Source organism: Camelus bactrianus, chromosome 3 (genome assembly GCF_048773025.1).
Source record: "Camelus bactrianus isolate YW-2024 breed Bactrian camel chromosome 3, ASM4877302v1, whole genome shotgun sequence".
NCBI lineage: Eukaryota > Metazoa > Chordata > Mammalia > Artiodactyla > Camelidae > Camelus > Camelus bactrianus.
Genome location: NC_133541.1, coordinates 45,058,250 through 45,080,789, shown reverse-complemented (window position 1 = coordinate 45,080,789; position 22,540 = coordinate 45,058,250). Strand labels below are relative to the sequence as shown.

At 39.8% G+C, this 22,540-nt stretch overlaps 1 protein-coding gene across 7 annotated transcripts in view; it reads left to right on the top strand.

Moving 5' to 3' along the window:
- The window catches only part of ADAMTS6 (ADAM metallopeptidase with thrombospondin type 1 motif 6), a 263,530-nt gene extending 243,775 nt beyond the window's left edge, over window positions 1-19,755 (top strand). For 5 of the 7 annotated variants that reach the window (XM_074358973.1, XM_045512417.2, XM_074358978.1 and 2 more), the window contains 3 exons: window positions 103-279; window positions 2,736-2,892; window positions 16,550-19,755. In XM_074358973.1, coding sequence (XP_074215074.1) covers window positions 103-279; window positions 2,736-2,892; window positions 16,550-16,659 — 444 coding nt within the window. In that variant the 3' untranslated portion in view covers window positions 16,660-19,755. Of the gene's footprint in view, window positions 1-102; window positions 280-2,735; window positions 2,893-16,549 lie in introns of those variants that run through there. The other 2 variants (XR_012504565.1, XR_006722682.2) reach the window with 2 other exon arrangements.
- The last annotated feature ends 2,785 nt before the right edge of the window (window positions 19,756-22,540 follow it).

The window sequence follows — 22,540 nt, the reverse complement described above, 5'->3', positions numbered from 1 at the left end:
GTGTATGTTGTATATCCAAACACATATTTACTTGAAGAAAGACTTTCCTCAAATTTTCCTCCTTAGACTGTTGTTATTCATTAGTATTTCTTTTATTTACAGTGCACTCCCAAATGTGGCCCAGGATTCAAGCATCGGATTGTTCTGTGCAAGAGCAGTGACCTTTCTAAAACATTCCCAGCAGCACAGTGTTCGGAGGAGAGCAAACCCCCAGTCCGCATCCGCTGTAGCTTGGGCCGCTGCCCTCCCCCTCGCTGGGTGACAGGAGACTGGGGCCAGGTAAGGCAGCTGGACGGTGGGCTCCTGCTGAAGCAGCACCTTGAGACACTTGAGGTTCCTGATTGGGTCGTTGCAGGGGCTCAGGAGATGAGTAACAACGCACAGAAATCCAGGTGTGTGATGTGAGTGTGAGGCAGTGTACAGGCAGCCCCAGTCACACACAGACACCTAGCCACGTTTCTCCCACACCTACACACTTCCCACTGTCACCTTCTCCTTGGATCCTAACATTTTAACTTAAAATTAAAAGAGAAATAGTTTAGATGCCCAGAGATTTGAACAAGCTACCAAAACTTTGGATTCTAGTGCCAACTCTCTCCACTAATTTAAGAACGAATCAGTTAATACTGTTGTCTTAATTTTCCCACTTGCAAAATAACTCCTCTTAACCTCATAGAAAATATGTGAGGTTTTAATTAGCTTGATAATGACTGACAATCTTTGAAATAGTATTAGTATTTATTCTTTAGTGGATTTATCTGATGGAGACTATGAATGGGGAAACAGTATATAGAGCTTTTGGTATGTATTTTTGTATTGATTGTAATCATTTCTATTTTATGTTCCAATTCCTATTTTTTCTTTCTTCTTTCTCACATTTAAATTGTGTTATCTTTCTGAAGGTCACCTTAAATTCCTTTCAAAGCAAACTGATGTATTTGGATAGAAGGAAAATTAAGTATTGTTCTTTTGAATGTCAAAAATCAAATCTATTAGGTTATATTAAAAAATAATGCTCCAGAAAGTAAATTTCTAGGCAATCAATACTCTTTCCCTGTGGATTTATAATTAAACTTGTAGATGGCCATTTTTAAATATGAGACTCAAATAAATCATAGTGGTATATAACTACACCAGCATGATTTTGTTTGTGCTCTGAGCCTGCCATTACTTATTAAAAATGGCATTTCATAGAACTAGTTACCAAAACTATGGCCAAAATTCAGTATTGCTAGAGTTAGCAGTATCCACAGAGCTTTTAGGGGAGCAGGCAAAGATTTTGAATCTCCACGAAGGTAAATAAATATACTTGCTCTGTGCTCAGCCCTGTGGGGGAAACAAAAGAAGTGTGATCATAAAACAATGAACATTTGCATTTGTATAACAAATAGGTAATAATTTGCTTTTGTTTAACAGTATTTAGTTTAATTTACAAAGTGCTTAAGTGGAATATATATACATCATAAGCTTAAATAAACACTGAATGTAATTACCTCCCTGTAGAAGTGTGACCATTTCATAATTTATAATTATTATGCTATTAAGGAATCAGTACAGACATGCTCTCATAATTTTTATTTAAACCAGATAGGAATTTCCTTTTTTATATATTCTTTGTTGCAATGCACTCTTATATAAAGATCATTTAAAAGTTTTTGCATATTCATAATTTCACCAAATTTACAGTTATGAATTTGAGATTGTTCCTAATGTTGTCAAGTCCTTTTCTTCTCATCTATATTTTCAATTCAGTTTTCTAAAATTGAAATTAATCAGTGAAAATACATTTTCAAAGATGCTTTAATACATCTCTAAGGTGCACTTATTTGTCATTCTGTACTTAGAAACTTAAAAATAAAAGTGTCTGTGAATATCCTTGCAAGTCCTAAGTGCTTTGAAAGTTGTTGCAAATAAATTCAACAGAGCCTCGGTCTGTTTACCTTGTAAACATCACCATCACCTGTCTTCCCACCATTAGCTCCTCATCCCTTTAATCCCAAATCTCACAGGCTTTCTGGTATTCTGGGCACCGGGCCCAAAGAATAGATGCAACTTCATTCTTCAGCCTGGACAGCGGATCAGTCCCAGCTGAAACTAAGCCCCTCACACAGTAACTTCAATTCTAAAGTATCTGAATCCACACGTAGATGAAAAAGGAGAGGGAGACATGCTAACTGGCTGACACCGGACCTCTTCTCAGATTTGTGTGACTTTCACTGCCTTACAAAACTCAAGATACTTACTTAAACTCTTTTTTTTTCTTAACTGACCCCATCACCAGGCCCCACAGCAGTCACTGCTGTTATACTGAACTAGGATTTTCTTCATTTTCAGAGCACTCCAGTAGACCTTCAGGTGGTTTTCCCACAAACCTGTGATAAATAGGGAGCAATAGTGGAGTCCCAGCCCCAGAATCTCTGATTATTTCTACTTTGTCATAAAGATTTCCTCATTATACTCCTGTTAAAGTTCACCAGCACTGCTTGGAACTGTTGGAATAATAGCCCAGGAAGTCTCCATCTGTTGTCTTCTGGAAATTCTACTGCTTCCATTTTCTAGAGCAATAACATGATCCTTGAATTTAGTAGAATGACCTAATCATATACCTCTCCAAGATGAGCTACATACAGGCTTTAAAAATTAACATATATGGTATTTGAAATAACATAGTATCTTTTTTACCTCCTGAAAATTGTTGAAATCAGTATTTTGTTTCTCCCTGTCTTTCGGTGTAGTGTTCTGCTCACTGTGGCCTTGGACAGCAAATGCGGACTGTGCAATGTCTCTCCTACACTGGACAAGCATCGAGTGACTGTCCGGAAACTACTCGGCCTCCATCAATGCAGCAGTGTGAAAGCAAATGTGACAGCACCCCCATTTCCAATGCTGAAGGTGAGTTTCCCGTAGAGAAGGGGCCCGTGGTCTCTGGTGACTCACCTATGCTGATTCTCAGAGTTCGAAGAGCCCCATCAAACCACCTTTGTAGTGTGCTTATACGGGGCATTTGTGAAAGCCACATATGTATGGATATGTAATCAGGAAACCGAAGTGTTTTTCCTGACTCTTCCACTGACTATATGACCTTGTTAAGTCACTTAAGCTTTCCAGAGCTAAGTTTACCTATCTCTGTAATGAGAGATTGCAGTGGATAATCTCAAAGCTTCCATCCAACCTAACATTCTATGTTTAACTTGTGCTAGAAATACAGAGATGATTTCTAATGAACCAAGCTTAAAAGTAAAAACTTGTTTCTTTTTGGCTGTAACAATGGATCTCTACCATTGTGAAGATTAAAATTCATGCTTGTTATACATATAATGAAAGCATATGTTTGAAACTACTTATGTTTCAAATGTTAATTTTCTCATTGTAGAAAAGTAGAAAAATATGATTATACAGTTGTTCATATAGGCAGACAAAGGTCTTCAGACTTTGAAATTTTTCTCTTTTATATATGAGGAAATCCTTTTATTAGCAGATGCATGCCCAAACCCTGAATTTTCTTATATCTTATTTAAACAGACGTACTTTGTTTATTCAGTTAAGCATTCATTTGAAATTTCCTGAATGCCACTATATGCAAGGCACTGTGTAACAGAACCTACGGGGAGTGTAGAGACAAATATGGCATAGCCAGGAAGTTCAGACTGCTTTCTCATTTGACGATAGAGCCATGATCAAATACACGAACATCTGAAGTCACAAATTTTAATTATGTAAGAAATCCAGCCATAAGGCTCTGCTTAAAAAAACAACAAAACCAAAAATAAAAAGCTATGCTGAAAAAAAAAAAAAAAGCTATGCTGAATATAATTTGTTAGTATTTTTCAAATGAAAGTGATATGCTCACAAATCTATTAAAAAAGACTGTTCCTTTTGACCAGATTTATCCAGTTTGAGGAATTTTTTTAAATCCTGTTTTTTAATATTTAAAATCCTATTTTTAAATTTTATTTTAGGAAGAGCAATCATCTTCTATGACAGGAGGCAGACCACTTGCATCTTTGCATCTTTCCTAGTGGTCTGGTTTTGATATCTGAGCCTCAACACAGTATACTTACTGTGAAATTTACTCTTTCAAAGAAGTATAGCCTTACCCTGCTTTAATTCAAAATCACAATTTTAATTTGCGAAATCTCTGGCCCTAGTGCCAGTTTGGTAAGGGACATTCTAAAAATCTAGCTCTCCTTCTCTTGAGAAGGGCTCGAAATCTATGACAAGCAGAAGTATTTTTCATAGCAAAACTATTTCCTATAAATAATCTAAATTTTAAAATCTCTTTTCTATAAGACTTGCAGCAAACAATTTTCACCTATTGTAAATTATTGGCAATCAGTCACATGGGTTTGGGAGTCTGTTTTTCAGGGTTGAAAGATTAAAAGTTCAAGGGGAAGAGAGGATACCACTATCACATTAAACTAAGTTGAGTATTATGGTGGGCCCTTTATAGTCATTATCCGTTTTACATACCTTATGTACATAAATATCTGTGTGTGTTGTATAATCATGATCACAACTTTGTGAGAGTTGGTATAAGCAATGCGGAGACCGAGGCACAGGGTAGTCACTTGCCCGTGTGACGAGCCTAGGGAGTCATGGAGTCAGGATTTGAACCTAGATTTGGAAGAGCCCTAGGGCATGTTATTTTCAACTACATTTATACTCTATTCGTAATTCACTCTTTAAAATCAGGTATTTTAACATGAAAACAGAGCTTCTGATTATGAAATACAGAAACTTCTGGCATGACTGTCAGCCTGAGTCAAAAGATTAACCATTGCTGAAAGAATTGGCTTTTTGACATGCCCACAATAATGTCTGTTGAAGTTATGTTTGTTACTTCATTTTAGGCCATTTTAATAATTTCTCCAAAAGCTTCTCTATAGTGGGTAATTGTCATACATAAGCTTTGCAGCTTAAGATGTAATGCTGTTTTTAGAGTGGGCAGAATATCATTTGCACCTGCACTTATTTCTGCCTTAAAGAAATTTCTTAAAATGGATAGGTGTTAATCTGATGTTTCTTGTATTATTTGGAGAAATACCTCATACTCATTTCTGCCTGGCCAAATCACCTTTTATTAATAATAATCTGAAGTAAGCAGTTAGAATATTTTTAGCCTTCTCAGTAAAGGAGGAAATTTTTAGGAAATTATTAATCCTGCAAGGTATGACTAATCTTAGAATTGTTATTCTCTAAAGCTGTTGACTCATTTAAAGCAGGATCACTTTCTTTTACAAAATTAGAATTAAAGTACAAACAGCATATCTGTTGTAACTTGTTTTGTGCTCTCTTTAGCTTCCCAATAGCATATATTGAATATATTTAAATGTCTGAAACTCTGTTCATTTCATCAGAACCTAATTATTTAATGTTTGCTATGGCCAGCTTCTGCCACTTATTATGAAAAATCCAAATATATTACAAGTTCATAATCTTACAGGGAAGATACTTCTGTTTTAAAAAAGCACAGTGGGATGTATTAAGTTCAGCAGTTTATGAAGTGCTAAGAGTGTTCAAATAAAGGACTAATGACAACCTTTTGGATTAAGGCAAGCTTCATAGACTAAATGGTCTGTGAGCCAGCCGTAGTGCGTAGTTGGAAAAACCCAGCATGTACCCTGAGAAAGAGGATGAAACAATTGATTTGAATCATAACTTGTCATCCATAGGAATATGAAATGGGCAGATAACATGAATTTCAAAAGAGAAGGGGCTCTTGCATGAAAGTAATGTGAGAGTGACCTGAGAGGGCTTCTGGAAGTCAGATTTCATAAGAAGTGCCTCTTATGAAAGTAAAGTTTGGAGGAAAGTGCAGTCGTTGGGAAAGGAGCAGGTTCTGGTTAATGCAGGAGGTAGAAGAGTACCCTTCTTTTTCCAACAGAATCAGGTTCTCTTGACTCTTAAAGAGGAGGCTGCTGAGAATCTAGTTCATCTCTACCCCCAACAAGATAGGGTAGGACTAAGGGAAATTTCTTGGGATCTAAAGTACAGTCTTTCAGTGGGGTCTCTGTGGCTAACATAGGCCACCGATAGAACCTTAAGCATTGTTTCAACTACCATAATTTAGGAGATGGTTCCTCTCCTAACATCTTGTTATGAAAATAATAAAAAGTTTCAAACATATAGCAGAGTTGAAAGAATTTTACAGTGAACACTCACCTCCTGTATTCTAGCGTTAACGTGTTACTGAACTTGCTTTATCATGTAGATATCTATCTGCCCTTCCCTCAAGGTGATGATGTTCAAATTATATGCTCTAGTCATCCAACCATTAATTCATTTAATTAGTCAACATACCTACTATGTGCCAGCCATTGAGACTATGAAAGGTCCCTGTCCTCAAAGGAAGTGCAGTTTAGTAGCGGTGGTAACTTGCAAACAAACAATTTTCACAATGTGGACAGTACCGTAACAGGGGTAGAAAGAAGCTACCATGAATACACAGAGGAAGGGGTAATCAGCAGCAGCAGCATGCAGAAGGAAGGCTTGAGCAGGGCACAGGAGGACTGGCCACAAAGACATTAAGATGCTAGGCATTCCTGGCAGAGGATGACTGTGTGCAGTCACGGGGCTGTGGAGTCAAACATGATTCACTATGGTTACAGTGGGTGGCAGATGAGCAGGCAGTGGAGATGAGGCTATAAAGAGAGAGACAGGGACTTGGTTTTGGAGGGTCCTATATGCAGTGGAAGGAAGTTAGGATTTTATCTATGAGTTCTAGGGAACAAGTGAAGGAAATTGGGGAATGACATGCTTAGGCTGGCAGGTGTATAAAGGGGCAGCTTTGTGTGGAGAGAGTTAAAAAGGAGAGTTAAAAAGTTGTTATAAGAGTCCAGGCTAGAGATGATGAAGACTAGAACTCAGGCAGATATAGTAAGGATCATGAACTGGGGGAAAAGACCAACACAGAAAGGAGAGTGAAAAGATCCTGATGAACAATTAGACAGGGATGAGAATACGATATGCCAGTGTCCACTATGACTCCCAAGTTTCAGATTTACGTCACTGGATACTATTAATCATGGTAAGAAATTTAAGCTTCTATTTGGAAATTAAGCACATTAGTCCCCAAAAGCTGTATAAATATAATGGAGTTTAAATAAGATTTTTAAAAATAAACACTGGAGAGAGGTTGAAGAAATGGAGGGAAGTTAAGGCAACAAAGGATAATAAGAAAGAAAATCAGAAGTGGAACATCAAGAAATCAAAAGTAAGTAGTGAGAGGGAAATCGGAGGAGGAGGAAGAAAGGCGATACAATTTGCCATGTTCAACATCTGCTTTAGTTTTTTATTCCTGAAAACCTTCAGCTAAGAACTAAGGCGATATAGGCTCGATCTTGACAGACTGCCACTGCCACTGATGAGGGTAATACTACATCTGCTAAGAGTGAATTATAGACATACTGAGTATCACTGCATTTGAAATACTACTCAGAGTAATTTTTTAAAAAAATACATCTGGCAGTTAGGACTAGCCTACTCAAGCTCACCTGAAATTCTATCCCAAATGCCATTTTATTCATTTTTATGCAGTTTCAAGTTCCCTTGTAGTTTATATGGTAAGTCTTTTCAGAAAAGCCTCTCAAGAGCACAAGGCATTCTGTCATCTAGCATTTATTGCTGCCAGGTAATGATTCATGGTGTGGAAAGGTGAGCAGGAAAGATGTGGTTAGTGTACATTGGTTTACCAGCCCTGGCTGTCTAACAGTGGCTTTGGTGGGTCTCAGTCTGCCTCAAGTAAGGACTCTGAGCAGCTCCAGAAGTCTCCTAAGATCCCTGGAACAAAACAGCTACTGAATTTGGGTTTTAAAGTCACATCTAATATATTAAAATCAGTGAAAGACATGGATAGTGAAGGTCACTTGAACTTTGATTTTAAGGAGATAAGGAAGACCAGTCATTTTTGTGGCCATTTTAAAGAACTCATAATCTACCTTAGCACTCAAGTTCACATTGCTGGCTATCTGGTTTGAAAAGAACCCTGGATTTGTGTTGGGCTCATAGCACCTCAAAGCTGACTATGGTACCCAAAGCATAAGACTGGATAAGAAGAAACTGAGAAAGCAAGAAAGAAAGGAATGGCTTAGTCCATGCTAAGATGCAATTAGAATAAAGTTCCACAGTTGATATCACCTTGCTTCAAGGATAAAAAATTTGATGTACTATTTCCACTGCAATGAATAATACTGAGTTCCCAAGCAAAACCAGTCTGAATATATAAACTGTCAAGATCTCAAGTACAGTTTCATCAGGAAAAGTATGCTGAGTTCACATCCCCCAGCCACAGCTCCCTCCTGCACCGCACATGCACATGCACATGCACATGCACAGCCTTTACCATCTCACTTCTCACCAGGCTCTGCATCTCTGAGGGCAGTTTGACAGAGGTACAGCTGTTTGCACTTTTGTAATCCAAAAGATAGACCCTTAGGTGAGAGTCATAACTCTCTGCTTACTGGTTCTTCCTCTGAATCTCATAAAGAGTTTACAGGCACAGGGAACATGCATTCTCCAAAGAAAGATGCTGACTGGTCCAACCTGGTCATGGAAGGATACATCCCTGTGTATCCCAGCTCCTCCAATGATACAATTTAGGCAGGCTTGGCAACATTTTATGAAAATAAATACAAGAGCGCTGCATTTCAGGAGTTGCTCTTATACTCCATGGATTAAGTCAAGACATCAGAGTCACAATGAATCTGAATCCAATTGCTTCCTAAATTCATAAGCCTCTGTTCAGCTATTTTTGAAAGCATGTCTCTTAGGTGAGAGTTCTGAAAGATTAATGTAAAGCACCTGGGGAAAAAACCCATTGGCAGATCAGTAATAAGTAGATTCATGTTTTGCCTTTGAAACTGTTTGCCTAATTTTGTCATTCAACTCTACCAAAACCCAGATTACCAATGAGACCCACTTCAGCATATGTGGCAAGTTACTTAAGATTCTAATCATGGGTCTAGTTCACATTGTAGGGCCTAGGGGCTGGCTTTCAGCCCTTGATATATTCCCAAATCTCTCTGAGAAGAATTTAGGTATATTCCATAAATTGTCATTGCCACCAGAAATCTCTGGCCTTGGGTAAAGTGAAACTATTTTCGGTCAGGTGGGTGAGAAGAGATGTAAAAAAAAGAGAAACTAGTTAGGTCCACAGAATATGTCCTAGAAACCATACAATAAGGACCTCCACCCTTCCAATAGCCTCAGAAGAAAAAAGCTATAATGTCTTGTCATTCCCCTCCCTAAAGAGTATTTAGCTGGTACATGATGATAGTCGAGGAGAAAATCAGGCTCCTTCATCTGAAAATCTTTGACCCTGCTGGATCAGATTCTACTACTCAAAAAGCAGTAGATGTAAGTGTAGCTACATGAAAAAAATATCATAGTAAAGACCAAACCTTCAAGACAGTTCAATTTCAGAGTGATTGTATTACAGAAAGATTCAACCTAAAGAATTCCTTTTAGTAACTCTCCTAGGATAATTGTTTATTTGCAGATTATGTATTACTTGGATAGAGAAAAACCAATCGTTAGATATTTTAGATATCAGCTAGAAATCTGTACTAACTCAAGATCATTCAGAAATTAAACCAGAACATGGTTATTATTTTGGTATCAGTGGGAAGATGTGACCTATTTTATGCACAACTTTTCCAGAATGGTTTTATCACAAATGTAAACTGTATTATGTATTGGCTGAAGGATGGGAATGACAAGGCTATTTAATATTTTCAATGGGCTTTGAGGATGAGGCAGACAGACTAGTGAATAATAAGTTTTATAATTAAGACCTCTCAATGATGTACATCCACAAAATGTCAGTGAGTCAATCCAAAGGCTAATCAAGTAAAACCTCTCTAGCTAAGCTCAAAAAGTGACACGTAGGCTGAATGCATCAATATAATTTAAACCTTGTGCTAATATTTTTGAGATTACATTCAGCTTCCTGTAATGATGGGGCTTTAAAACTTCTTGGTGTGTTAAAATTACCTTTCACTCATGTAATTTTACAAAATTTGGGAAGAGAGGGGTAGCTGAAGAAATGTAATCAGGCTATTCTGAATGCCTGCGACCTAGAAACCACCTTTAAAAAATATATATTTTCACTTTCTCTAAGGTGGCAGAGCAAACCTCCCGATATTGATGTCCCCACAGGTTGGCTTATCCCTAGTATCAGCCAAAAACGCAGAAGCATTGACAGGCAGAAACCTTTTTGCATTAAGATGTCAAGAATACTCCCAAAACCGAGTGGTTTTGGAGTCAGACAAACCTGATCTGTGGTTCCAGTTCTCAGACCAACTAGCTGTGTGACCCAAAATGAGTTTTGTAACCTTTTTGAGCTTCAATTTTGCCATCTATGTAAGGCTGACAGGATTAAATTTAGAAAGGTTAAACATAAATAAATACGTAAAACTGCCTAAAGCAATGCCTGGCATATAAATTTTTTCTCTTTATTTTATTTATTTTATTTTATTTTTTAATTGAAGTATAGTCAGTTACAATGTGTCAATTTCTAGAGTACAACATAATGTCCCAGTCATACATATATATACATATAGTCGTTTTCATATTCTTTTTCATTAAAGGTTGTTACAAGGTATTGAATATAATTCCCTGTGCTACACAGAAGAAATTTTCTTTTTATCTATTTTTATGTATACTGATTAACCTTTGCAAATCTCAAACTCCCAAATTTATCCCTTCCCAAATCCTTTCCCCCAGTAACCATAAAATTGTTTACTATGTCTGCAAGTCTGTTTCTGTTTTGTAGATGAGTTCATTAGTGCCCCCTTTTTCCTTTTTTTCTTTTCTTTTTTTAGTCTCCACATATAAGTGATATCATATGGCATTTTTCTTTCTCTTCCTGGCTTACTTCACTTAGAATGACAGTCTCCAGGTCCATCCAGTTTACTGCAAGTGGCATTATTTTATTCTCTCTTAAGGCTGCGTAGTATTCCATTGTATAAATATACCACAACTTCTCTATCCAGTCATCTGTTGGTGGACATTTAGGTTGCTTCCATATCTTGGCTATTGTAAATAGTGCTGCTATGAATATAGAGGTACATGTGTCTTTTCTCATTAGAATTCCCTTCAGATATATGCCCAGCAGTGGGATTGCTAGATCATATGGTAAGTGTATTTTTAGTTTTTTGAGGAATCTCCATACCATTTTCCATAATGGCTGCACCAAACTACATTCCCACCAGCAGTGTAGAAGGGTTCCCTTTTCTCCACACCCTCTCCAGCATTTATTGTTCATGGACTTTTGAATGATGGCCATTCTGTCTGGTGTGAGTTGATACCTCATTGTAGTTTTGACTTGCATTTCTCTGGTAATTAGTGATATTGAGCATTTTTTTCATGTGCCTATTGGCCATTTCTGTGTCTTCATTGAAGAATTGCTTGTTTAGGTCTTCTGCCAATTTTTGGCTTGGGTTTTTTGTTTGTTTTATTATTAATTTGTATGAGCTGTTTATATATTCTAGAAATTGTCTTTGTCAGTTGCATCATTTGCAAATATTTTCTCCCGTTCCATAGGTTGTCGTTTTGTTTTACTTATGGTTTCTTTTGCTGTGCAAAAGCTTGTAAGTTTAATTAGGTCCCATTTGTTTATCTTTGCTTTTATTTCTGTTGCCTGGGTATACTGCCCTAGGAGAACACTGCTAAGATTTATATCAAAGAATGTTTTGCCTATGTTTTCTTCTAGGAGATTTATCGTGTTTTGTCTTATATTTAAGTCTTTAGGCCATTTTGAGTTTATTTTTGTGTATGCTGTGAGGGAGTGTTCTAACTTCATTGATTTACATGCTGCTGTCCAGTTTTCCCAACACCACTTGCTGAAGAAACTTTTCTCCATTGTATATTCTTGTCTCCTTTGTCAAAGAGTAATTGACCATAGGTCTGTGAGTTTATTTCCGGGCTCTCTATTCTGTTTCATTGATCCATATGTCTGTTTTTATGTTAATACCACAATGTTTTGATTACTGTAGCTCTATAGTATAGTCTGAAGTCTAGGAGGGTTATTCCTCCAGCTTTGTTCTTTTTCTTCAGTATTGCTCTGGCAATTCTGAGTCTTTTGTGATTCTATATGAAGTTTAGGATTATTTGTTCTAGTTCTGTGAAAAATGTCCTTGGTAATTTGATAGGGATCACATTAAATCTGTGGATTGCCTTGGGCAGTATAGCCATCTTAACAATATTGATTCTTCCAATCCAAGAGCATGGATTATCTTTCCATTTCTTTAAGTCCTCTTTAATTTCCTTACTCAGTGTTTTGTAGTTCTTCATGTATAAGTCATTCACTTCCTTGGTCAGTTCTATTTCTAAGTATTTTATTGTTTTGGATGTGATTTTAAAAGTGATTGTTTCTTTACTTTCTTTTCCTGCTATTTCATTGTTACTGCAAAAAAATGCAACTGATTTCTGTACGTTAATCTTATATCCTGCTACCTTGCTGTATTTTTTTATCAGCTCTATTAGTTTTTGTGTGGAGTTTTTAGGGTTTCCTGTATATAGTATCACGTCATCCACATATAGTGACAATTTTACCTCTTCTCTTCCAATTTGGATCCCTTTTATTTCTTTTTCTTGCCTGATTGCTGTGGCTAGGACTTCCAAACTATGTTGAATAGAAGTGGTGAGAGTGGACATCCTTGTCTTGTTTCAGATTTTAGTGGCAAGGCTTTCAGTTTTTCACCACTGAGTATTAAGCTGGCTGTGGATTTGTCATAAATAGCTTGTATTATATTGAGATATGTCCCCTCTATACTCACTTTAGTAAGAGTTTTTATCAGGCTGTTGAATTTTATCAAATGCTTTTTCTGCATCTATTGAGATTAGCATGTGTTTTTTGTCCTTTCTTTTGTTGGTGTGTGGTGTGTCACGTTGATTTGCATGTGTTGAATCATCCTTGTGTCCCTGGGATAAATTATTTTTAGTAATCATTACTAGACTAATATCTCATGGAGTTTAAAAACTTATAAAATGAAAGACCAGTCATGGTTGACTTTCTTTGGTGAATAGGTTTTCATCACCCTGAAGACCAATTCTTCCAGTCCAGGCAGTCCCTAGAAGGAAAACCCAAGAAGTAGGAATGAGATCTTCCTCAGGGCCACTCCTTCATAGGAACCCCCTACATTCCATCAAGACTAGGTGTCCTTCTTGAGTGCCCAGGAGTCACCATTTAATGGGCCCGTTATCCAAGGCTTGGCAGTCCCCAACCCTGGATCTTCCCCCAGATCTCTCCTCACTCCCACCTTATCATAATTCACCTGCTCTTTGTTAAAATCTATTCATTAATTTGCTTATGTGTGCCAATGTGTAGCCCTTACTCAGAGCCTATATACCGCTTGACAGGGATCCCAGAGAAATAATACAGAATAGTTGTTCTCAGAGGCACATGTGTTGGTGGTAACAGTAACAAGAGGTAATAAACTAAGTGCTCACTCTGTAGGCGTTACCTCATGTAAGCCTCACAACATCCTATGATGAGGTGGTCTTATCACTGTCCCCATTTCATAGATGAAGAAACTGAGGTTTGGAGAGGTGAAGTCATTTGGCCAAGGACAAACAAATCCTGGCAGGAAGCAGCACCAGAATTCATCTCCAGATCTGCTCCCCTCAACCCCTGGTGCAGGCAGGTCCTGGGACACTCATAAGCAGTCTTTGCCTCCCTAAGCTTGATCTTGCTCCCAGGACACAAATGATTCCCTGCTTTCAATCAAGTTACTTGGAATCCAATTAGCTGAGAACTAACTTAACAGGTACTGGGAAGTTCAGAGGTGGCTACCTTGGCAGCTGCCTTTAGCCTTTCCCTAGACTGTTCCTGGACACTGTTCCTGGCCAAAGGGCTGTGCTGGAGCCCCTGCCTGCAAATGAATCTTCTCATTTCCAGCAGCCATCTCAGGAGCCGAATCCCTGAGTATTTATTTATACTGGTAACAGCCTGAATGCGTGGATGGGAGGGGTAGTTGGAGGAAAAAATAATTTATGAATATTTTATTTTATTTATTTGTTATCTATTATTTAATCAGATTCCAAAGTCTAAATCTAAAAGAAAAATCTGTGAATTTTCTTGTATTTTGCTCATCTCAGAATTTCCCTGGTCCAGAAATTCTTCCAAAAATGAAGTAAAGAATCTCCCAATAAACTAGTACTTCAGAAAATATTCTTATTTTTGTCTTCAAACTGACATACCTATAGAACAGCATTTTCTCAGCAGTGATCTAAATATTACATCCTCACTGAGAAATTCAGAGCACAACTTACTGTCATCAGGTGGTAAGAGATAATAATAACTAGTAGTGATAATAATAATAATAATAGTAAGTCAATGTCCTATACTTACTGAATGCCAGTGATGCGCTAAGTGATGACACAGGACACACAGGCTACATGTGGGAGCGGGGAAGCTCATCATCCCTATTCACAAACAGGGATGCCTAACCTCTTATGCACAGAAAGGTTAAGCAACTTGTTCAGAGTCATAAAGTTACTAAATAGTAAAGCTGGGCTTAAACCCAGGCAGTCTGGCTTCTAATTTTATTTCCTTGTACTATTAAAACAACCAATCCTCCTCTATTCGTTTATCAACTAAATCATTTTTATATTTTTGCAAAGAAGACCAAAGCCCAACGTTTATTTGGTACTTTAAGCCGTCCCACCAAGCCCGGTCACAGAGCTTTGAGAGTGGTAGTCTTTGCCGGCGGGCTAACCCATTAGGATGACGATTTGAAATTAAAGATGAGAGATATTGGGTCAGCTTTTCTTATCATTTATACTTAGCTTTTCTCATCCTTTTAATAATTGCATTAACTGGATGATATATCCCTCTTGGTAACACTAAAACAACTTTTTTTTACCACAAAAATATTCTTAGTCTAAATGTTTTCTTGGTTACCTTTTACTGGTCATGACGCAGAGGGGAAATAATAAGTGAATTCCAAGTTAAAATATATGGAAATATTTTCGTCTCAAGTTCAAACTTGATTCACTAGGTATCATTGATTTTTTTTCTTTTTTTTCTTTTTTTTTTTTTTTTTTTAGTGCAAAGTTTCGAGAAATTTTTCGTCTCTCCTACCTTCTTTCAGCCAAAACTTAAATTTACTGAGAATCCTAGTGTGGAAAGTTTCTGTTCAAATTTCTAACTCCTACTCTCTCTGTAGCTCACATCTCTGTTAAGGGAGCTTCGTAGTGGCAGAGCTCATGCTTTCAGAGGATTGAGGGTTACAGCGTAAAATTTTACATCTTTCATTGAAAAAGCCATGAAAGTGAGATCAATAAAACTGTTACTTTTCAATAATGAGAACTAGAAACTTTCCCATTCCTTTGCATTTAATTTTCTAAGTTTATCGTATGGCTCATGTACCACGTACATGATTTCTTAGAACTTTAGTGGATTTCTGAAGCCAGGGGAAAAACAAGGCAAATAGACAAGGAAACAACAACAATGCTGCTCTGTTACACTAAATGTTCCCCAGTGTTCTGCCTGATTCTAATTACCTTAAACAATTTACCCAGAATGCTTCAGTGTAACCACCTGGAAAAGTGAGCGTAGAACTTTGGTTCTGGGAGGCACATGGAAATTTAATTACTAGATTTACAAAGTATTTTAAAATCCCCAGATAAAAGTGACCAGAAGACTGGAGGAGAGTATCATCGTTAGCAGCATGAGCCTAGGCAGGGTGGCGGGGCTTTCTGAGAGTCGGAGGCCGACGTCTCTTTCTCCACACTGGCTCCTCAGCCTTGTCTTCAGCAACCAGCCTTGAGGGGAGGCAGAGAAAGAATCATTTATTCACCTTCTGGCTGCAAGAACTGCAGACTTCAACTGGGGCAGTTCTAGCACTGAGGAGAAAACACACATAGGAAAAAAGAAGGCCATGTCTCACTTCCAAATTAAAAAAAGACATTTCTACATGTTTCCATAACCCACAGACTGCTGCCATTTGAGGCCAACCCCTCAGAGTTTTCCTCTTTGTCTAGTGCAGTTGCTGAATCTAGGCCACCGTCAGCAGTCCTTTTCGTTCACCCAGGCCCGTCCCCACACCCCACAGATGCAGAGATTCTCCTGAGACGTGTACTTTGGTATCAAACAATGCAACTCATGTTTGATTTTGGATAACCTTGCACTGCTGAATAAAATAACCCTTGAGAAAGAAGCAATAAAAGCTCTGTAAGAAAAATGACTCATGTTTCCAAGCTGTCTAAAGTGATCACTTATCCCAACAAATGGTAATTCTTTCAAGACACAGTGGGCATGCACCATACTTATAAAAGTCTGGGAGAAAAGCCTTGCAATCATTTTTTTTTAATTTGTGTTAAAATATATCAAAAGACTGTTTCTGGTAGGCTGTACCAGACAGGATATGCTTAAAAACAAAAACAAAAACCATATGGATGTGAAAGCCAAGGTGGAACTGGCGCAAGGGGCAAGGGTGTGTGTGGGCCGGGGGGACTGGTCCTCGCCGAACATCCGGGCTCATCGTCTTGTTTATGTACTTGTTTGTATGCCTCTAATCATTTTCCCATTTCTGCCCTCACTCGTTAGAGTGCAAAGATGTGAACAAAGTGGCTTATTGCCCACTGGTGCTGAAGTTCAAGTTCTGCAGTCGAGCATACTTCAGACAGATGTGTTGTAAGACCTGCCAAGGACACTGACCCACAGAAAGCCAGAGAGAGCGCCTTGTCATTCATCATGGAAGTGCATCCGTCACAGAGAGCCACCCAGAGGAAGAGGATTGATGTCCTTGCAAATGCATTACCCTGTGGAAAACGTAACCACTGGTCAGCCCGAGCTGACAGGATTTCAATATTATTTTAACTTCTGTGAAGTGGGATTTATTGATCCAAAGTGCTGGACACAGAATTAGGAGGGAATGCCAGATTGGAGAGATCCAAACAACACAGGGAGACTTGCTTACTGTGGAACGTTTGTGTTCTTTCGAGTAAATCCAATAGCCTGTTTACCTCCTTGGACCATTAAGATAATTTTTATTATGGACTTAGCAATGACACTGAATCCATTTGTATTTAAAACTGTTTAAAATGTAGCTGTTATGACTTGGTCAACTATGGAAGTAAAGAAGATTCAGAAATCTTAAGTCATAGCTTGAAAATATTTACTATACTTTATCTCACTACAACAGCACCACAATTTAAATTCTAAAATGGGCTTTGAACTGTAATTTAAGGAGCAATTATAAATCAAAAGTAATGCAAGTTTGTATTATTCTTCTTCATTCCACTTAATTTCCTTGGGAGTAATCCCCCTGTTCTGAACACTGCTGTGAGCCATGTAGAAACTACATTAAGCCGAACAACAATGAAGGACTTAGTTGAAAGCAGTGCATCAGTTACTGCAGCTGCGCAAGTCTGTAAACTCACTGCTAAAGGACTGGCCAACTTGCCATTGTGCAAGTGAAGCTGAGATTTCCATTAAAACTTTAAGAGAAAAACATTTCAATTTCATGCAGAAGCCAGACCTGGGGTATGGTAGAGACTGAAGTGCCAGCCCTCTGGTGCCATCACACAGGATGCCTCAGTTCTTACTTGAGTCACCCCAACTCACTTGTGTTTACATCCTCTCCAGCCACAGAACGGCTTCTGCCCTGTTGGATTGTTGCATATGCATGTTGAGCTTACCGAGATGATACCATGCAAAAGATAGACTGGCTCAGTGACAACCAGGCAGACCCTTTTGCTGACAATTACGATGGGTTCCAGATGTCCCTTCTTTGATATGGCAGAGGGGCACTTATTTATATGAGAGCAAGTGTGTGTGTGTGTGTGTGTGTGTGTGTGTGTGTGCGGGCACTTTTGGGTGTGTGGGTAGATGAGTGTGCTTGCACATGAATGTGCTATTTCTGTGAGTTTTAAAGTAGGCAAGGGATAACAACCAAAGAAGAAATGCTCATGAAGACTAGAGATCATAAAGCATAATTTTAACAGTCACTCAACCAAGTATTTTGTATTTTTTATGGATACTCTGAATGGCAACTAAATGTGAAACCCAGTTTCTTGGGCGAGTCAAATTCTAGAATCAAATCCACCTAAATTAAATTGACTGGCGTATATTCTCCCTGTCCACCAGTATCACACCATGCTCATCAAAATATCTGACATAGAGAATTTAAGAAGAGAGAGAAAAAGAAGAGGGTACTTGCTTATATGAATATTTTGTACTTGAACACTTGCAGCAGGTTCTTGATGAATGTGTTTTGTGTCCTACACGTGTGTGCGCCATGTGACGACAACACCTCAGACTCAAACCAAACGGCTACTTTTAAAGATACTACTTGCAGTAAAAGAGTATGTCTGACTTAAAGCCATCACTGTGCTCTGAAACGGCATGTCAGGTGTGTCACATATGCCATGACCTAAAGTGGTTGATTAGGTTTTTCAGAAAGAAAGAGAGACTCACAAACTTCAGAAACCAACCTAAACATCAGGTATGCTGTGGACAGTCGGCACGGAACGTTCCTCTGCATGCTCAGTCAGTCACCCGGTGTCCTCGCCTGCTTTCTCAGCACCACAGCTCATGGCCCTGAGTGTCCAGAGAGAGCTCCTGATGATAGACGAGTGGCCAGGGCCCCCATCAGTGCTGCCCTGGAAGGCAGCCCAAGTGCCTCCTCAGCCATTCAGGGAAGGGCAGGCAGCCCACACTTGGGCAGCGCGGCCCCAGCACTGGCTTCCCTTGGCCCCTTGCGAAGAGCAGTTAACTTGGTGCTAATGTGCCCTGGTGACGTACAATACACGAACAAAGGATGGGTGGTTTCTGTGGCATTTTAGGCTTACGTTTGCTATCAGAATCTGCTTTTCTCCGACATAAATATCAGCTCATGTTTTTATTTCCAAAAGATTTCTTACATTACTAACCAAAGGCAACTTTTCACCTCACCTGGGAGCTAACGCTGTGAGGGCCACCCCCTGTGCCCTGTGCAGCACCCCGACTGGTGCTAGAAGAGGAGGACAGCCAGTGTCCCTCTGGGGTGTGCAGGCGCACCAAGGCCAGGAGGCAGAGGGCTCCTGGGGGCAGCGTCAGATCACCTTCTTAGAAAGCGCCAGGCACAGGATGGAACAGGACCAAACACTTTCAGTAGGCCTTGAATTTAAACCTGAGTGGGGAGAAATCATACCCCACAGTGCACCACGGCACTGCTGCTACCCTGTAGTCACGACGCGGCACATGGTGCTCTGGCCCTAAACAATCACAGTAGGACAGTCAGAGGACACTGAGCCGCCCGGCAGGCCCCTCCAGGAGCGGTGAGCTATGTAGGCTACTTAAGGAGCCCTAAGGAAACCGGTGCCCGTGGCCAAGAGCAGTAGCTGCCACTGGCACGAAGGCCCACCAAAAAAGGCAAGGCAAACACACCCAGCAGATTAAACCCCTTGACATACATATGACTCCCCAAACAGTCCATTTCATTAGGAATTTTATCATCTGAGTGAATGTCACATAGGTATCCTTAATAATACAGAATGAAATTACCTTTGTATTATTGTGATTAGTTGTTGCTTATTATTTTATACTCAGTATTAATGTGGTACACTGTTGCTTTTTTTTTTTTTGCTTTTGTAAATTATATTCTAATTTATTGCCATGTTTCCTAACACTTGTCCTACATTCAATCTCCTGCTTGTAATGAAAATGAAAAAAGTCATTGTAACACTTGATGGAGTGAAATTCCACACCAGGCACAGATTTTTTTAACATAGATAATTTAGTGAAAATAAAAATTCAGCTTGTAAGAATGATTCAGATGGAAGTTGTCTATTCCCTGAAAAGCTGGTGTTAACTCACAGTAGGAGGAATGTATCCCTTGGAACACCACAGTACATTATCCAGATTTTCCAGGTAGCATCCAGGATTGAGATACTTTGTTGCATCATTGTTACCCTCCTCAGAGGATGCATCTATTTGTGGTATTTCAGTAACATGTAAATGCAAGGCCTCAGTTATTTCTGGGGGGGATTCTATCCCCAGATGCCACTAGCCAACTATTCTGAGGCTAGAAAGGAAGTCCAGATTGGCCACTGCCAGATACCTTCAATCACATGGCCCACAATTTTCTTGCCCTCTCCTCCTTTTGCCTCCCATGTGAATTCTTTAGACTAGAAGAAGATGCAAAATACTTCACTGTGGAAAGGGTGTTGAACAAAGAGTTCGTGCTTGAGGGATTTTTCTACTCAGACTCAGTGGGTAGCATAGAATCATGATGGGCATACCTTTCCACCTTCAGGCCTTCCACCTTCCTCTTAGGCTGAATCACTTGGCTGAACTGGGGGATACTATCATATGCAAAGGCAACTCAGTATGTGGTTAGAATGAAGCTCAGCAGCTAATATGAAGGTGGCCCTCCTGCATGCTTAGCTCTTTAAGTACTTTCATAGTGACAGCATCATCAGTTACATAAGATGTGCAATGTCCAAGCATGGTTGTGCTTTAATCCGCCTACCCCATGCCCTTCCTCTACACATTCGATCTTATACATTAGAAGAAATCAGGTAAGGTGGTTAGATAGTCCCCAAGTCATCCTAGGAGCCAAAAGTCCTGGGACCAGCTATTTTAACCTACTGCATTTGCAAAGAGTGGTTCTACTAGGAGTCAGGGAGAAGGGAATAGCAAGAAACAAGGCTCGCCTTAGCTTGGATTCCTCAGATTCAAGCCTATCTTCTCAACTACATTTGTTTTCAAGCTTCCAGTTAAATGTTTCTCTCCCTGTGAAATGTCTAAAGGGCACTTGCCTGCTTCACTGACAGCGAGGACAGTCTGCCTGCATAGAGAGTGTGCCGCTCTCCAAGGAGCTCTAGGGTCATCCTTAAGGCCAGGCAATGTTTTTTCGAGTAAATTAGGAAGAACGTTGGGTATTGATCCTTGTAACAAAAATGTGTGAATTTGTGTGGTAGGGTAAGAGTCATTACTTTTAAAAGAAGGGAAAAGAAATGTATTTCAGGAAGAAAAAAAAAAGGCATAACCCAGGAGGACTGGAAAATTCTAAACAAATGATGACAGAAAAAAGATCAGTCACTGAATAAAAAAGTGACAGATAAACTGATTTGCAATTCTGTCTCATTCATATCATCAGAATGTTTGGGATAAGCTAACATATGTTTTTAAAAAGAACAGCTGTTCACGATGGTTTTGTGCTTCAGACTTCAAAACCTCAGGCTGGAACTTAAAAGGAAATGATCTTCTCCCATCTCCTTCTCAGAGTGTTATTTCTAGCATTCCTTGTCCCTCATTTCATCCACAGACAATGTCTGAGGCCAGAAATGAAACAGTGGTTTGAGGGCTGGCTCCACTCTGGGGGGAACCCAAGGTTATGCCCATACTGTCTCTTGGTGATGGCTTTCCTTAGGCCACTGAAAGCCTTTAGCTGCATTAGGTGATGAAAGCTAATTTCCATGATAATGTCCTGTCTTCTCCTAAACAGCACCCTGTGATTACAAGAGGACCTACTAGCACCTGATGTCCCCAGGTCCAGGGATTATGGAGCCTGAATATTCTCGTTTACCTGAAGACATGGAACACCATTCCTGACTAGTCAGGTTCCATTGTCCCAGACCTTAAGGCTTGTGACATGCAATCACGAGGCCTCTTCTTGGATCTTGGCTTGGATACCTTTCCTTACAGAGAGGTTTCACACAGGAGAAGGCAAGTTGTCCCACCAGCTCCAGGCTTCCCAGAAGTCAGGGTGCTTCTTCAGGCCAGTGGCTCAAGAGTGAGTGGCATCAGCCAGCCCAAGGCTGATGTATTTTGGGGGGGCGGGGGCTGGTCGGTGCCTTCAGCAAGGGCAGTTGTGGATAGCAAGCGACCTTATGGGCCCATAGAGCAGTAATGGTGAGATGAGGACCCTGAAATCCCAAGCAAAGGTAGCAGCAGGAAGCTCCAGTCCAGGGCTAGAGGTGCGGCCTCTGTTTCTAGAGCGTGGCATCAGCCAGGGTCAGTTACTTACACAGCCTCCTGTGTCCCTGTTGTGCCCAGGTGCTGTGCTAGGCACTTAACACATGTGCTCTCGTGGAATGTCCTCTCAACAAAACCAGGACAGTACTGTCAGTCCCCATTTACAGGTGCCAAAACTGAGGCTCAGAGAGGTTAAGTAAGTTGCAAATGGTCACAGGCCAGTGATGGAGTGTCACCTCTTTGGCACATGTCAGGGAGCTGCCTGGTCTGCCTCTGGGACAGGGGAAGGATGCTTCTGTACCAGAGAGAAAATGACTCATCAGGCCAGAGGAAGTGGGGTCCTCCTTCCTGGGAGGCAGTGGGCCTGAGGCCTTGGGAGGGGCCTCGGGGGTCAGGGAACGGTGAACTTTGGGCTCCTGTCTGGTAGGTGGTAGTGTTCACTATGAAAATTCCAGTGTGTGGTGACAAAATTACAAGTGGGGACCAAAAGTGGTTTCTGAGCATGTAGTTAGGGTACGTGGGAAGAGGAGGAAAAGGAAGGTCAGAGACACTGGAGGGTGGACAGTGTCTGTGATGGCAGCAGCCAGACAATGTGAAGGCTCTTCCTGCCCCTGAAACGTCCTGTTTTGAATCACG